Genomic DNA, 18,277 nt, shown 5'->3' with positions numbered 1-18,277 from the left:
TGCATGGTAGCACCCCCCCCCCCCCCCCCCATTTCCCGACTGAGTCAGGGCCAACTGCGGCTGACCTCTAGCTCCACCCACCAAATTTAGATGAGCAGACCTACAGGTCAGTTTTTAATACCCGTTACCACCTGGAAAACCAAAGTGGTAAGGGGTAGTGCAAACTGTCTAATGCCCCTTTTGCCACGGGGGATAACTCCCATGGTGAGAGGGGCTTTTTTACCAAAAAGAAAATTTGGCTTCGTGATTTTGTTTTAGAAAATTGATGGACTGCTGTCATGTTGATGGAGGAGTGAGTCAAACATAAAAGGGCATTGACGGGAACTGCTATGATGCCAGCTCCTGGCAATGATTTTTAATTGACCGTCTGCTTAGCGGTCATTTCTAAATCTGTGGGCAGAGTAGTCTCTGCACAGCAGACGTGAAGTCCTCTGCCAGGGCGACAAATCTTACTTGGGCAGCCAAAATGTAAATATGGCCCTTACTAAGTACTCCTCGTGCAGGTGTCCATCATGGTGTAACCTGCATTGATTCTGTTCACTTTCCCATAATGCCGTCTAAAACGTGAAAGTGCATACATGGCTAACATTCCTCGCTTGTTTACATTTTTTTTTATTTCTGTTCTGTTGAGATCCTCAAATTGAAAACCAAGCAGCATTCCTATATGTCTTCACTGTGTGGCTGGGCCTAGTGCCTGCTACAGTAATGGCTCAAATCAAGGTCAATGGGAGCCCTCGCCAGGGGACTGGCATTGACCTTGGTTTGATCCAAATCTGTCGCAGGTAATAGGCCCAGCAACACAAGTAGGTCAGTGTTTTTATAGGCACTGGTGGGGTAATTCTGGGTGGCAGGAATTTTGTACATTCCAGAGGTTTCCATTATTGCGCCAAATCTGAAGCAAGCCGCATTTTAGACAACAACTCAAGACTATGCTTTAAACACTGATTTTCGGTGCCTTCTTGCCTTCCACTTAGAGCTGGGACACTTCTCAGAGTAGCCTTGCACTTTAGAAACCCCTGCATTCATTAATTCATTCAAAAAGGGCTCAGCACGGGGGCAGTTAAAAGCATGTTTTTTTTACACACCAAGTAAGTAAGCCATACTTGCCTCGCCAATGCTTTTCATTATAAACAGATTGCCCCTAAGGAATCCAACACAATTTTTCCCAGTAAACCAATATGGTTAATTGCTTGAGACTATATACAACACTGGCCTACTAAAATGTGCCTAAGATGACAACTCGCTTCTCTGTCATAGCCCCCTGCTTATGGAACAGTCTCCCACTGCCCATCAGATCCATCCCAGTCTACTTTCAATTCCGCAAGGCCCTTAAGACCTTCCTGTTCTCTCAAGCGTACTCCTGCTGATCTCCTCAGTAGAATTTCACTCCACTCAGTCTTCTACTTCAGCGCCAGGAAGCCGCTCGGTCGCAGTGCGCTCTATCAAGTACTTTCAACTTTCAACTATGAGGCATACATTAAAATTGAAAATATGTACAAAATTACAGTTGGCAAAACATAAAACCACTTTCAATGGGCCTAACAAGAATCATCAAAGCAAAATTCTACTCCGCGAAATACTACTCCCAGGATTTGGCAGAGAGGGTGACCTATACCAAAACTCTTTGCATACATTGTGAGATTACAAGTAACAAAAATACCCTTCTACAGCCTGTAACATAATGTGATAGCAATCCGCTGTAAGAGACGTTTTAGCTTTATCTATGTTTTTCAAAATAAATAAGCCAGGCCTACTGCCTTTTTAGAAACTTTACATAATAAACAAACCAGATTTAACTCATCTGGCATACCATTTCCCTGCACAGCTATATAGCCTATAGCGGTTATCATTGGATTGTTACCATAAGCAACTCAGGACCACTGTATGGAGCGTAGACTTTACCACAAGGCAAACATCAGGCATACAGTCATAAATTTGCAAATGTATACAAAATTACAGTTGGCAAAGCAAAATACAATATCTCCTAAGAGAACCTAACAAGGATTCTCACACAGCAAAAATTATATCAACGGTTTGTTACATGGGGTAACAAACACCAAAACCAACTACGGTAATCTGTGAGATTCCATGTAACAAAATCCCTATCTGAAGGATTTAGTATAGCGTGATAACAATCTACACTCTCATGCCTATTGACTTAAACAAATATTCCCAATGAATATGCCAGGCCTAGTGTCTTTATCATAATATTTCATAAATAATAGATCAGGCCTGTAGCCATGATCATTTGCTTGTCAATTTAACCAATACAGTCGTGCTATACCAAGTAGGAGTTTTGCCATAACCCAAAAAGTGCAATACAAGCAGTATTTTTAGTGGACACACACAAATTCAACCTAATCAAATCCTGAGCTCAGGGGACCCAAAATATCAGTAGCGCCCAAGTCCCTCTCTCATTAGTACTCTAAAGCTTTTTTTTTTATCACTGACAACTGAGACCTAAAAATACATTTAGATTGATGTAGTCCAGGGCATCCCATTCTGCTCTCATAAGTCTAAAATTAATGATGGAAATGGAGGGTGCTGGGACTACAATATATTACTTCTAACTGCCCTCCTTCCACCTGTGCTGCAGCCAGAGAAAAACAAAACTTCATAAGTTACTTAGCTATCTAAGCCACTTTAACAGTAGTATAATGTAATGGCTATGCCAGATAACGTTTAAGCACATATAGCCACACTGCGTGGGCTCAGGCAGCTGGATAAATAAAATCACAGCTTTATGGAGGGGAAGCACACAACTTTTGTTCAGTCCAAACTTCTGCCCAATCGAAACATGTACTCCTGGCTACCAATAAGTGGGCGGAGGCAAAGCCCTTCTCTACCAGAGACTCCTAAAAGCAGTTGTTAGGTTGATCTCATTACTTCTCGTGACAAAGTCACTGTCAAGCAAGACCTACTGACAATCACCAAAGCAGAGGAGCTTTCAATTCAATTGTCTTCCCTTGCATACTCCATAAGTCGGACAGCATGTAAATGGTTTGAAGGAGTCTTCAAAGACCTGCCCGACACAGTGCCAATGTAGATGATAACTGGGGTCTGCCTCACCATCCCCGCCTGTTTTTGGATCTAGGGGACTAAAAGGAAGCAACGCAATGGCAGGTGATGTGCTGTCATGATCAGCCGTCCCCTTTGCTGCCCTCTAAATATATAGATATCGATATCTGCCATGCCCTGAAGCAACTCTGACACAGCCTGAGCAAGCAGGAAACATGTCCTGCGCTCTAATAGATATCAGAGCACAAAATATATTTCAAAAAAGAAGGGGAAGGGCATGTGAAGGGGGATGGAAGAGGAAGATGGAAAACCATATTGTGTATTGCTCCTTTAAAACTCCATTTCCCTGTACAATAGATCTTCTGGCTCAGTTTAAGCGGTGGAAAACATGGATCCAGGGTGTATACAGATTAAGAATAGTGAGCTTCGGAGTTCCAAGTAACATCATAAAAAGCAATATCTCAACTTTCATTATCTACCATGTCACCAGGAACCTCCGTATGCAAATAAAAATATAACTACTACCGTAATCATGTACCGGAGGCAATTTTTTTTAATACAATATAATCTCACAGCACTAAAGGGCGAGAGGAGATATAGAAATGTGGAAGGGGGCGGGGGGGGGAGAGCAGAGAAGGCTAGTTCAACCGCATATGCAAAGGTCCAATAAACATGTATAGTGCTTTATTGAAAAAATGATTTCTAAACACGATCCTCATTACATAGAACAGGAAAACGTATTTACGTTTTTGCTGGCATCGCAAACATAAAGAGTTAGTAGGCCCTGTGCCAGCAGGCAACCTGAAGCGGATTCTCTATGCTGATTGAATGCTATTAACCCTAGCTTCACCCACTGCTTCTATCCCTGCGCTGATGGAGATAGTAAATTGTTTCTCTGCCTTTAGCCACTACCGGATAAATTGGTAAAAAAGTGAGGTGATACCCACGACATTGGTAATAATGATAAATAGTCTGAATGGCCTACAGTTCAGATGGATGCCAACGAGGATAAAATACTGGGTGCTCTGATCAATGCCAACCCGCAACATATAGTGACCAACAGCGTCAAGTTTCTCACTGACCTAAAGCTGGGAGTCTTCACAAAGTGGCAGCTATTACAGACCTCCTTATGGGGAAGAATCCAAATAAAAAAAATGTGGTAGCCCCTCATTTCCACTATCTATTCGGCATGCCACTGACACCTGTCCCTTGTAACAACTGCATCAAATCGACTGCCAGATTCGACACAATATCAGGCATGGGGAAGGCCAAAAAACTCTCAGCAGCCAAGCTGTATGCCACCGTTACAGCTGGAGGACTCTGCCTACCCTGCCTTCAATTGCACCAAATGACAATACACCTTCCCCACTTTGTGGACTACTTCCAACCTACTTTCAAACCCCCTAACTAGCTGATTCTGCAAAAAAAATATTTAGGAAACTTCTGACATTTCCACACAATAAAAGAAGAGCACAAAGGCGTCTGCTCGTAACAACCCTATCTTTAAGGCACATTGAAGGTCTGGAAGTCGGGCCACAAACTTTTGAATTAGATGGAATTCTTCCACTCTTTGCCCTAAACAGATATCACTTTAGATTAGAAGGTAGATCAATTGCCTGATCTTTGGTTCTGGAAGGGTTTTTTGGATCTGGACCACCTAATACATAGTGGGCAATTTGTCGCTTTTACGGATCTCCAACACAAATTCCATATGGAGTCGCAATGTCTTCAATATCAACACTTGAAATGTATTCTTCTTCTTCGAAGGCTACATGGCAACCCTCAAACACCAGGTGATTCCACACAGCACAGGCATCGGACCAAGTAGGGAACGCATATTAAGCTAATCTCAGGTCTCTATGAAACACTCATTGATCACATACTCAAAACCCACCTCAAGTTTCCTGTAAAAACGATGGAAGCCCCATCTTTCTGACTCTCTAGAGAAAACCGATTGGATCAGTGGCAGCTGGCAGGGAAATGGGTGAGGGAGGAAATTATTATTTCAGTGCTCAGACGAAGACATGGAGCTTGTGCATGTTCCCCACACAGGCAATAATGTAATATCCAATGAAAGACTTAACAAACTGAACAATCAGAAGGAAGATATGGGATTTTACAAACTTCTCACCTAATCCTCACCACAGCATCTACCATCCTGTGCAGACTGTTTGACAATTTGAGTATCCAATCTAAACCCAGGCATGGTCTTTCCAGAGACCAGCTGCATCAGATGACCAGGCTTAAAGTGAGATGCTTTACTGCTTCAGTTCCCTTCTTCTCATGTCTATCCATGTGTTATTCAATTGCTTGGATTCAACTGTTTTCCGTTCCTTAGGCACTGACTAAACATGGTTTGTTGTTCTTTTAAGTGGTTTCAGACAGCCAAGGAAAACTATGCCTTATAGAGATCTGTACCCTTGGAGAATAAGGTTCAAATCAATGAATGGAATATCAGTATTGTGTATTGACACTTTTTGAATGCTCTTGCTCACATGCTACTGTGTGGCCAAAATGAATGCATTTTATTGTTGTGCTGTGACCTATTGTTTATCGTAAAATCTAATCAATATAATTATTACAAAAGTAGCCATTTTTCTGTTAATCTTTTGGTTTCCATTACGTACATTATTGGCTTGGACAATGGCAACAAAGGCAGAAATGGACGGATTCAAATCTTAAATACTGTACTACAGACTACAATGAGAATACGTTGTGAAATGAGAAGCCAACAGTCAGAAAAACAAAAACCAGTTTCAGAGAAAACGTGTTTTTCAAGTTAGCAGAGCAGGCTGGTAAACCCTGCATTAACTGATCAAAGAGACATAACTTCCAACCATGGGCCGTGCTTTGTTGTAGAAACGCAGCCGCTGCAAGAGAGAATGTCACAGGAAAGCTTGTAAAAATGGCTGTGTTTAGAGTTGTCTTCTGAAATGCCGGTTCCTGAAGGCAGTCTTACGATCTGGGTGTTTTTCCTTCAAGATCATATCCCGAAACGGTTTCCACCCAAGTAGTTGTGTACCCTCTTCGGAGTCGGGTACAGCATAAAACGGTTGAGTGAAAAATTCAGTTATTAAAGAAATGCAAATACTTTTCTTAAAGAGAAATAGCATTACAAAACAAAGCACTGGCAAAGCAACATGCCTGACTCGTACTGTGTATGGAGGGTTAAGTAGGAACAGTTGCCTTCTGCACAAGTGCAGCTAGCAGGAATGTGAGCCTATGGCACGAAGCCCCTCAGAGGAGATGGGAAAACCTGCTCCTCCTTTAGACAGATCTGCGATGGGTGGGTATACCGTAAGGAACGACTTCCATATTATCAAAGCCATAACGTAAAGTCAATTACACCTTGATAACCATCCATGAAATACTCTACTCCTGTATTGTTAGCAAGAGAGGCCTCACTGCCTATAGACAAACTCTCAAAGGGTGAACTCCACTCAAGCCAAAATCACATTATCCAGCAGCTGGTTTTCTCACGTTTTAGTGGAAACAAATAATGCAACTATTAGGGATCACAAGTTTATACTAAAGGAAAAAAGTAATGTTCAAAAACTATCTCCACATAAACTTGACCAACAATAGTCAAGAATAACACTTTATAAAACCCAGGCACAATTTCTGCATAGTCTGATAAAATTACAAAAATGAGATGAGATGCATTGTGGATTGATCCTGCAGACACTTTGCAGCATTACGTTCCCTCCCGCAACACTCTTTAATCCAACACCCATACTGATCCATCAAAAAATACAAGATATCAACTCGCTCTATTTTCAACTACAAAAAGAAAAGAAATCAATGAATATTTACATATGTTGCAATGGGAGGTTATCAACAAGACATGGACTTGTGACCTGTGCTCTATTCATTTTTTTCATGGGTCCTTTCGCATGGAAGCGTGCACTTCAGACTGCAGGGAAGTTACAACATTTGAACGGATGAGGAAACCAGAATAACATTCAAGGATGCACTGGCACTAGTTACTCTGACTTAGTTATACAAATCTAAACTGAATCTGCTATAAGTTGACCGCAAGAGTTATTTTAACTGTAGTAATAACTCGATGCAAAGACTGACACTGCTCTATATGTAGAGAATAAAAGATAATCAAGGGAAAAACAACAAAGTTCAAAGAAATAATTTGAAAAACAAACACTAAAAGGCAGTGACACATTAAAGATACTAACAAATACAACTATTTCTAGTCTTGGCAAGTAAGCACAATTCGAAACCGCGTAACCTGTTCAAACTGTTCAGGGGAAAAACAAACTGGTTCTTCATCTGCAGTTCTAGGGCGATCCTCACTTTCTCCTCTTCAAAATCTACCTTCATCTGCTGGCCTCCGTTATCCATTTTGTCAGTTCCACCTTTTATACCTATGCGGTAGACACAAGTTCTCCTTATAATGGAATTAAGTTCAATCTGAACACTGACCTCTTACCTTGCTGTATGGAAGCCATTCCTTCCTGGCCCAATAGTGAAAAACCAAATCCTCCACTTTTGCACTTTTCTCAAGTTCTTTCTGGCCTAGGCCTGGTGCACTTCCATCTGTGAAGCCTTCAGCCTTGATATCATACTTGACTCCTCAGGTAAATCATTTAGTCAGCTCTGTTTTCGCCAATCTCAGCCACCTTATAAAAAAAATTGCTGCAGCTCTCCTTCCACAACAAATCTGTTTAAATCAATATTCTGTCAAATTCTCCAGACTAGACAATTGTCTCAACATGCATTCTGTCTCTTCCTCGTCCCCATCTCCACTGTCCAAAACTTCACTGTCTTCCTTCAACTTAAACGGCACAAATGTAACCAGGTCTCCATTAGCAAGGCAAAGAAATTACATTCCAACTCCTCTACATCGTTTACTGTGCATTATTATTATTATTATTATTAAATCTTTATTTCGACATGTATGTCATAAAAGCAACACGTTAAAAACAACATTAGAAATGATAGAACACTGATTACAGAATAGGGTCATTTAAGAAAGAGGGGCTGAAATTGCAGATCAATTAGTCCTTGGACGCTATGCAACTGAAACCAGATCATTATTCCACTTTTTTCCTTCTTAGATTCCACATTGCCGCCAGGAATTTAGTAACCCCAAACACAATCCATGGCGACAAGTCAGTTTTTAGTATTCGGAACGAATCGAGGTGCTGCCTGATGCCCAAATTTCTGCAAATAGGGACAATCCAATTCTTCCTGGGAATCTTGTATAGAGGACAGAAAAAGACCATATGTATCTCGGACTCTAGATCAGCATTGCACCCAGGGCAGTTTGCAGGCGCATCCTGCTTCCATCGTCCTGATAGGGCTCTGAGCGGTAAAGAGTTATATCTCCACTGGAGGTACAGCTTTCTGTGACTACTAGGATTGATAGCATCCAAGGCAGGCTCAGGTTTATAAATGTCCTTATGCTCCAAAAATGACAGTGTTAGCGACCCTATTTTGGGGTTAGATAGGTGTTCGGCCAGGTTTTTTTGGTAGTATGTTCTCACCAGTTCCTGCCGGGATATCCCACAGCATGCTTCTTCAGGGTTCCTCCATACTTGGGTCAGGCCCAGTCTGTCAAACTCCTGCCTGATGTATTTTAACCAAGGAATGTCCCAACTATTAGGTAGGTGTAAAAGTTCTGATAGTTCATTCCTATAGCTAGACAATTCCGGAGTAGCCCAGAGTCGTCTCCAAAAAGTAAGAGGTTTCAGACCTAATTCCTCCTTAATAGGTCTCAGGCCCAAGTCCAGTCTAATAGGAAAAAGGGGCGAACTCGGCGGTAAAGATAAGAGCTGTCTGATAAACATATTTTCCAAGGTACTGAAATTTGATTGACAGCTATGCGCCCATAACTCACCCCCATAAAAGACTGCCCCCCGTGCCTGCAGCTTATAAATTTCAAGGGGAGGCGAGACAGGTTTGTAGATAGTCTGTTTTAACAATTTAAAAATCCCCCCAATTTTTTGTGAAAGCTTCAGTTGGGATTTGGTCTGGTGATGTGCCCAGGTCATGTCCTCGGTCAATGTTAGGCCCAGATAGTCAAAAGTTGACACTCTCTCTAGGGAAACACCCTCTATGGTAGGGTTGGGGCGAGACAGTCTGGGTGGATTGAATACCATATACTTAGTTTTGGATTTATTTATTTCCAGGCCCCTATCGTTGCAGAAGGTAACAAAGGCATCCAGAACTCTCTGTATACCCATGGGTGACTTTGCGAGCAGCAGGGTATCATCCGCGAACATGATCGCGGAGATGCCAGTTCCCGCCAGCCTTGGGGCATCCCGGTTGGGGACCCCGTTAAGATGGTCAATCACCCCGTTTACAAAGAGGCAAAACAGGGTCGGTGCAAGCACACAACCCTGTCTTACCCCTCTGCAAACTGGGAAACCCGCCGACAGGATCCCATGTCTGCCGCATCTCACCCTCGCATAGTTCTGGGCGTGGAGACGGATGAGGATGTTTAGTAGGGGCAGGGGAATTCCTAGATCCCTCAATACTTTCCAGAGTTTGGCTCGTGGGACTAAATCAAAAGCCGCACGAAGGTCAACAAAAACAGTGTACAGCGAGCCCCCCTTAATTTTGACCGTTTTCCAGAATATCATACTCAATCTGAAGATTTGGTCCACTGTGGATACCTTCTTTCTGAACCCAGCCTGGTACACACTAAGGATTTCCGACTCCTCCACCCAATCCAAAAGATGGTCCAGAATCAGCCTTGAAAAGAGTTTCTGTGAAACATCTATAAGGCTGATTGGCCTATAATTAAGCGGAAGAAGGGGGGAGCCCTTCTTGAATATGGGCACCAGCTCTGCCCCCAACCAGGTGTTCGGAGGAGACATACCACCTAAGATTGCGTTAAAGATTTTTTGAAGGTAGGGGGCCCAGATCTCAGGTTCCTGTTTGTATACATCACCTGGTACTTGATCCAGGCCTGGCGCCTTACCCAGTGGAAGATTTGCTATAGCTGTCCTTACTTCCATCAGGGTAAAGGTAAGCTCAAATCCATCCGAGTCCGTATTGTTTACGGTCGACGCGATGGGGTCAAGGAGGTCAATGGGTCCTTCCTTATAAAGGCTGCTGAAATGCTGTTCCCAGGCCTCAGGTGCTATATTGGGCATCACAGCTTGTTCATGGTCCGCCGAGCCTGTGCCTACAAGCTGCCAGAACTTGCGGGCGTCTTTGACCCCCAGGGTTGTAGTCATGTTGGCCCATTTTTCAACCTCCCATTCCTCCCTGGCGTAGCGTGTGAGATCCCTATATATCTGTCGCTTCGTTTTTATTAAGGGCCTACTGGTATTTTGTTTGAGCGCCTCTAGGAGGTCTCTTTTTGCTTGCCTACATGCCTTATTGTACCAGGACGGCTTCCTTATTTGGCTAGGCTTTTTTCCGCCAATGGGGTTTAGGGTTCCTTTAATGGCAGTGACTAACGAGATATGTAGTTTGCCGAGCTGGTGGTGATAATCGCCTTGAGTTATTCTTTCCTTGTCATAAAATTCACCAGCCTACGAAAAACTTGCGGTCCAAGGTCCTGGCTTTCCTTCCATTCTACAATAAAACCAATACTCTCAACAGCTCAAATTACAAAATAAAAGTGACACACCACGTGCACTGATTCAGCAGGACTAATACAATAAACTCTAAAATTCCGCATTTGAATTGAGAGGACTTTTTTCACACCCTGATCCTAAAGTATTGCACCAACGTACCATAGCTTTTTGATTTGTCAGAGTTGTTGGGGCAACCGCAAAGAAGATTCTTTGATAGCCACAAATCTACAGTGCAGCCTTCTGGCCCTTAAAATGTATTGGTAGATTGAAAATAACCACCATTAACTCACTTGGTTTCCCCCATAACCATCATGTGCCTTTACTGACTTCACCTCAGAGATTTCTACTAACACATGTAATGCCTATTTTCCTTTCAGCCTGCAGTGCACAATAAGGCAAGTCGTTTTCCCTTCTGCTGGCCTGCAGTAAATCGCCCGTTCCTTTGTTACATCCTGGTAATCTCAAAAACAGCTTACTGTGTAGCAGAGCCCAGTTGTCTTGTAAATAGGAGGCACCTTACAACCCACTCTTTAATAATTATTTTTCATATTATCTCCCACTGCCTTTGTGCCAAAGCTCAACTGTATTCTTCTCATTTTGCTTACTATCTAAAATGCCCCACTATTTGTTCTTCATTGGTGGTTCCTTAAATCTAACACATGCATGTCCATTAAGATTTCCATCACTACTTCCACAGTGAAACAGTATGCAAATAACCGCTTCCATTTAATTATCCTTTTCCTCAGCCTTCAATTGCAAACAACAAAGATGTTTGACCATCCTCCTCCCCAGACAATGCTTCAGTGTTAACAACGTGCTATGTCATCTAAATGCCATTTTCTACAGTTTTAGGATACATCTCAAATAACTCTCTGTTCAAAGTACAAATGAGAATCGCCCAGGAAGGTGTAAACCTTTCAGCTCAAGTTAAACACTATACATGCCAGCAAGACAATCTGCAGAGCTGTAGGTTTTCAAATAACAATCTAATCTCCAGAATAACCTGTTGGACCAGCAAAAGCCAAAAGGACAGAATAGGACATCTGGTGCATTTCTTAGAACACATTGTAATGCTACCCAAGTGCTGCTGGCACCCTGAAGTAACCTCATATCTATCGTGTAAACCTACACTGCTGCGTTTAGCAACATGAAAATTTTGATTTTTGACAATAGAATGTCTGGTCAAAAAGAAAGCAACAGATGATCTGACCAACGCAACTTTGTGAAGTACAACAGACTTCTTTAATGCTTTCACCATTCTTCAGCTTTCAAGTGTACATCAACAGACACCAATCTCATCTCCAGGCCCACCAACTCTTGGAGTGGTTTACCGCAGACCAGTCCTTCAATCCATTGTGCATATATAAACTGGATCCGTCTGGATACTAGCGTTCACATTCACTCAGCACAAACTGGTGGTGATCCCTCGCCCCAGAAAATCCGTAACAGACATTGCGCACTACCTTCAGCATACACCATTTGTGTAGAACATAGCAAGGAACTTGTGAGGCGTCAGCATGTCAACACACGCACACAGATAGTATGATACTGCAAATGATTTCCCACTAGCAAATAAAACGCACAGTGCTTCCTATCATCCATTCTCCTTGACCCTGAAATGATGAGGATTAATGTAACCACGTGCTGAAAAAATATTTATTAACTACAATATGTAACATCTGGGGGAGAGCTGAAACTCCAGCCTAGACCATCTATCACCGTTACCATTCTAAATCATGTTCTAGTAATGAAGACGAATTTACAATAATACACTAGCAAAAAAAGGCAACACATTGTCTACTACTAAGCCCACATCTCTACAAATCCATGGCAAGATACTACAGACCCCAAAATACTGCAGACCAAAAGAGACGGGGTAGGAATTAGACAAGCCCATAAAACAACAGTGCATTTAAAGCATTCGATCGTCCAGGTCTGTAATTCAAGGTCCACGTGGAAGCCTTCGATGTATGACGGTTTCAAAATGTTTCTTCTTCCGTCAATAATGTCAGTGTGTGTTCATTCAAAGCAAGTTATAGTGGGTATTCATCACATACGTGACATTTTGACAAGTGTCTCAATTGTACTTAATTGATTCCTCAGCTCAATGATTTTGACTAAAACCTTTTATCACAGCAGAGGTGATGTGTGACTGAACTGCAGTCGTAAATCAACCAAGTGCACATTGCCTTCCGAGCTAACTGTTGAAATTAGTAGGGAAGAGTGCATTGGGGAGGCTCTTCATTGGGACAGGAGACATCTCCGTTCTGCAAGATAACTTTACCATAAATATGGTCCTGTTTAAAGAGGTTTACTTTAAACCCTCTCCAGCAAAGCTCAGGCTGACCCAACCAAAAAAGCCACCCTAGTCAATGTCCATCTATTCCTCCGAGTGATCGTCCACCTTTTAATTTGAGAGAGATATCACTTGGCATTGTTGTGTGTTTCTTCTGTTACCCATTGTCGTTTTCCCTCTTAGCCTAATCATGCCGCTTTTGCTCTGCACATGTTATTAAATAACACACTTGCCTTCGTGCCACGTATTTTCACACAAAATTAGCAAGTTTTTGTATTGTAGTCTGTTCCTGGGGTTTATTCTGCACAGCCTGAACAAAAAAAATCAACTTCACATGTTCTAGTAATACGACAATGCACAAGAGTCAAGGGCACCCACCGTTAAGAAGCACTGTGTGCGTCACGTGAACTTTTAGCACACACACAAGCAGGTGTGAATGTCCCCAAGAAAAGCCAAGTAAGCACTCCGTTGCAGAACACATGCAAAAAAGTGGGTCCAGTCATTAAAATATAGCGATTTTGCTTCATGTGAAGAGCGCCGCACTCAGTAAGACGAAACTGAACGTCGATTAACGTTGCTCTTTAAACCTTAGTCACAAAACAAGCTTTCACTCTTCCGAGTCCACTTCAACAGGCTGCGTTCAGCACCAACGAGAGCGCACTTACTAGGGACTTTGTTACCATTCTATAAACTTTGCAACTATACGAAACTTGCGAGAGCCTCTTATGGTAATTGTAGATACCGAGGAAAACACAAAGAATGGTGCATACAATTTACCAATGGTTGTAAAATAAAATTGCCTCTGAAAATACGCAGATTATGCGTCTTACTTACAATGTTTTTTCGAATGAATTAGCTTCATGGTGCCCTATATGCCTACAACGTATTAGAGAAGGGCATAAGTTTCGCGCGGAAGAGGTGCGTGTAGGCCCGGACAGCAGTCGGGTAGCTGTGAAGTCTTCTCGCTTTAATTCACATTTTCCGTGCTTGTACACACTGAGAACTGCAGACGCGGCCAAGCTCGTGTGGACTGTATTTACAATCACAGCGCAGGTGCCGGTAGCCATGCTCCCTGGGCTCCCATTAGCGGTTTGTTGGCCAACCCACATGGTATCAGTGGGCGTATGCGCGCATGTCGCCCTTTCATTGGCTAAGAAACCTGGTGTTCCATGGACGCTGATTTTCAGGCTTATCGGGCTCCAGTGAGCACACCGTAGACCAATGGGGGCAGCTTGAGCAAGCAAAAAAAAAAAAAACACACACACATCATAACTAGAAAATATTTTTTCTAGTAGGATCAAAACGCGCAAACAAATCTTTTCTCTGAACAAACGACTGCAGGAAAAACTCGTGCATTTAACATCTCAAGGTGTATTACAATATTAGACGCACAGGAGACAACGGCAAAATATCTGGACCACCACGATCACAGGCGAAGTACATAAAGAGGATATTCGAATTAATGATGCTGGATAAAACATCGTCGGGGAGCATCTGAACTCAATAGATCGCCGAGCCCATATTGCCTGATGACATCTACCTGTAAATGTCCGTGAATTTAAACTGGCTACGGTGCATTTTCAATCCAGCATGTCCTTAATTGCCTAATGCACCGAAATATATTTGAAATGGAAGTGTCTCAAAAGACAGCCGTCAGAACTCTAGTGCTGAGCTTGCATCACACAGCTCTGAGATGCTGCAGTGCGGACTGCCTGTGTGCGCACCATTGCGCCACCACCAAGAAAGAGGACACAGCCAATGGCCAAGGCTGCTAGTTTCTGAAAATACTTGCAGAATTGAGAGTTAAAAAAAGATACTGAATGAATAATACAGTAGAACAGCTTCACCAGCGCAAACTGGGGAAGCAGCAGCACAAATTAAAGACCGGGTTAGAAGAAGGACGGCAGGCATGCGAGAAGCTGGGGCGCACTGGAGCGGGGTGGTTGCAGAATTAAGGCGGAGGCTGAAGGGGGTGAGCTTGGGGATGCAGACCGCAGGGAGACAGACTTACGTGGTCGGTTTTTCCTGGCTGAGTCTAGCCTCCTACGGAGCCTGCACTTCTTGGCCGGGGAATCATGGCTCTGCGGGTGGTGCTGAGAGTCCCCCGCTCCCCCGGAGCTCCGCCTAAGGCGCTGCTGCTGCACTGGTTCGGTCGGGGCGTAGAAGCCGTTTTGCAACTGCTGTCCATTAAAGCAGGAGGAGGTCGGCACCGAGCTTCGGCCCGGGGGCTCCTCTGCACCGTCCCCCATTGCAGCAGCAACCGTCAAGATCAGGTCCAAACCAGGAGCCACCACCCCCTGCACAGTCTACGTCCCTAAGGCGGGGTACCCCCACGTAAATAAGGAATAGCCAGAGGCACAGGTAAAACTTGCGAGATAGCCGCGCGCAGCAGTAGGCAAAGAGCCCTCGCTCTGTGCTCCGAGGTCACCCTCGGTCATTGCTAGACTCCTGGCTGCCTTCCCTGCGCTTGCTTGGCAGCCAGAGCAGGCGTCAGGAGAGAACGCAGTTACAGGTAGGGTGCGAGTGACGGGACTTCCGGCGGACATCTTAGAAGGGAGCCTTTCTTATTTAATTTCAACCAAATTATTTATTTGAAAGAAGGGCATTTGCCTGTTACTGAACGAGGCGTGTTTATGTTCAACAGAATACATTGGACTTCCATTTCCTGCTATTATTGTTCGTCGAGGTAGCCTTACTATATTACACAATTTGCAAGTGTAATATATTTTTTTATTAAGATCCTCCACCGACGGACTTTGTTTTCCAATTCGGTTCCCTTCATATCGCTTACAGTTCGTTATAAGACAGGGCCCCAAAGAACGATAGTTGACTCGTTCGCTTGTATATGTATTCACCACGTCTTTCTTTTGTTTCCATGGCCATGCCTTCCTTTAGTTGTTTCAAATGACGGGCAGAAGATGACATCAGATCTCGGTTCGTATTCAATTGTTTCAGGTGCAAGGATGACATTCACAAATCTTATTAGTGATCGTGTGGCGTATTTTAGAGCAATATCGATTGGATTCTTAACGATAGTTCTTGCAGTGCTGGTGCAATCTCCCCGCATACCATTCAATAATGTTTCCAATACAAATATTTTTTTCTCACGGTTGTACTACTTCTGTACTTCAGAGCAGCGCAGACACATTTTATTCCATTCCATATTACAGAAAGGCTTTGGTATAGGCGTACAAATGTGAAAATAGATTATGGGAACATTGTTGAACATATCTAACAGTTTTATTTGCTGATAAATCAATTTACGTTTGTCATTAGGATTTTAACACAAGCATTTACAATGCAATGGTGTTGCATTCTGTTGTGACGTCATTCCACTTCAGGCGCCGCCGTGGAATGTTGGAATGCCGAGGGTTCGATGTCGAGCGCCGGACGATAGCTGTCAGTTCTCACTGGCTGACTGCAGGCGGTGGGCTCGCTGATGTCTTGTTGCTGTGAGTAAATAAAGCTCCCTTACCAAACTGCCTTCTTGTCTCATGTTGTGGCTACAACATGTTCTTGGTGACGAGGGTGGGATCATTTTCTGTCGTGCGATAGGCCCATACTAACTCACTCAGAGTCTCTTCAATCTCAAGATTATTGGTTATTGCAAACTTATCGCGCCCTTGATCATGCGATTGGCTCTCTCGACAATCCCATTGGATTGCGGGTTGTATAAAGTTGTGAACGTATGTTTAATACCACACTCACTCAGAAATTCTCTCATCTCAATTTCAATTTCAATTATAAATCTTTATTCGGCACTTAAAAAGACACCATAAAAGTACATAAACAATAAATACACATATTAAAAAACAGATTTAAGAAGTGAGTTAAAAATAAAAATAGGCTAAAAATGCATTTCATGAACGAAGGGGTTAGAGGGAATTTCCTAACATGGGGCTCTATTTAAATAGCATTAGAGTCAATTATTTCTCTCGTGTTCCCTAACCGCATTGCAACCCTGATGAAACTTACAGTACAAAACAACTTATGAGCATCTGAGGCTTCCTGAAGAAACCTCAAGGCCATTTTTGCTTGTCTGTTTGGTTTCTTTCAGGATCCCTACTAAAAACTTGCGTCTTGGGACAGAATAAAAGGGGCATAACAGAACAAAGTGAAGGGTATCCTGCGGAGACCTAGAGTCGCAGCCGCAGGTACCCTTCGCCTCCACTGTGAGAGTGAACTCAGAGGGAACAGCAAGTAGATGATGCAGCATGTTTAGTCTGAATTGAGTCATATAGAATCGATCCTGGGCGTTATGCATCACAGTGAGGTATGGTTCCATTCCTTGTGTCTTCGTTAATAAACAATAAGATAAAACAGTAGGCTTACATCTTTCCACCTCAGCCCTAGTCATAATTGTCCATTCTGAAAAAAGTTTTTTAACCATTGTTTTATTCTGTCCGGTTAAGGATTCTGGGTCTATAAAAAGATTTTTACAGCCAATTGCCTCCATGGAGTCCTTTACGTACTTCAGCCATGGTATGTGACCCCCTCTGTCACGTTTCAAACAGTCTTTTAAAATTTGTCAATTTTTCAATTCAAAAATCTTTATTCGATTGTAGGTTTTACAATCATAAAAGTACAATTTTTAAGCACACATTTAAAAACATTACAAACAATTCATTTCAAATGGCAAATAATGACACAGTATACAGTGCGAGGAGAACGGCGATACATCAGACGGTATGAGCATGGGCAATATGTGGTTAAAAATATAAATAACTGAGTTCTTAAAAAAACACCTAAAATCTTTGCAGCGTGATTAGCCGTCCATGCTTTTCCTAAAACAGATGGCTTTTTTAAAAAAGTTACATACAAATAAAGTGCAATCGCTATTCAGTAGTTGTAAGTAATAAAGTGCAGGTTTAATTTGTGCAAAACTCAATTTTTTAAGGCACGGTTTAAGATATAATTTCCGTGGGGTGGAATAATAGGGGCAGATAAAAAGGAAGTGTGCCAGATCTTGAGGAGACTTTCCGTCGCAGCCACAAGCTTGCAACACTTCGCCCCGTTGAGCCCCACTTGGAACTGCCAGTAGAAGATGATAGAGATCAAAACGGAACCTTATTAACAGAAACCGTTCATAGCTAGACATAGGCCATGTCAGGTAAGGTTCCATTTGTAAACATGTTTTTAATAATAGGTGTTTCCTAACACTGACCTTCTGTATCTCGACCTCTTCTCTGTCAGTACATCTTAACAGTAGTATAGCATTCTTAACTGAAATCACATCAGATTTTGTAATTGAGTTTGGGGCATGGAACAGATCCTGTCGATCAATTGCCGTTAGACTGTCCTTTATGTACTTCACCCATGGTACTTTAAACCTCCCATCTAGCTGTAAGGCTTCTTTCAATAGGGCATGTGTTAATGGAATGTCGTTATTCAGCCAGCAGTTCAACCAGCATATGACAGG

The 18,277-nt window shown here is 42.8% G+C and overlaps 1 protein-coding gene across 4 annotated transcripts in view; it reads right to left on the bottom strand.

The window, feature by feature from the left end:
- PANK1 (pantothenate kinase 1) overlaps window positions 1–15,332 on the bottom strand; it is a 180,122-nt gene extending 164,790 nt beyond the window's left edge. The window contains exon 1 of one of the 4 annotated variants that reach the window (XM_086921982.1): window positions 14,870–15,332. In XM_086921982.1, the coding sequence (XP_086778108.1) occupies window positions 14,870–15,107 (238 nt within the window). In that variant the 5' untranslated portion in view covers window positions 15,108–15,332. Of the gene's footprint in view, window positions 1–13,692; window positions 13,926–14,869 lie in introns of those variants that run through there. The other 3 variants (XM_086921983.1, XM_086921984.1, XM_086921985.1) reach the window with 3 other exon arrangements.
- Window positions 15,333–18,277: the final 2,945 nt, after the last annotated feature.

This window comes from Lissotriton vulgaris, chromosome 5, assembly GCF_964263255.1.
Source record: "Lissotriton vulgaris chromosome 5, aLisVul1.2, whole genome shotgun sequence".
Classification (NCBI taxonomy): domain Eukaryota; kingdom Metazoa; phylum Chordata; class Amphibia; order Caudata; family Salamandridae; genus Lissotriton; species Lissotriton vulgaris.
Note: the sequence above shows the minus strand (reverse complement) of the source record. Positions and strands in the feature narration are given on the sequence as shown.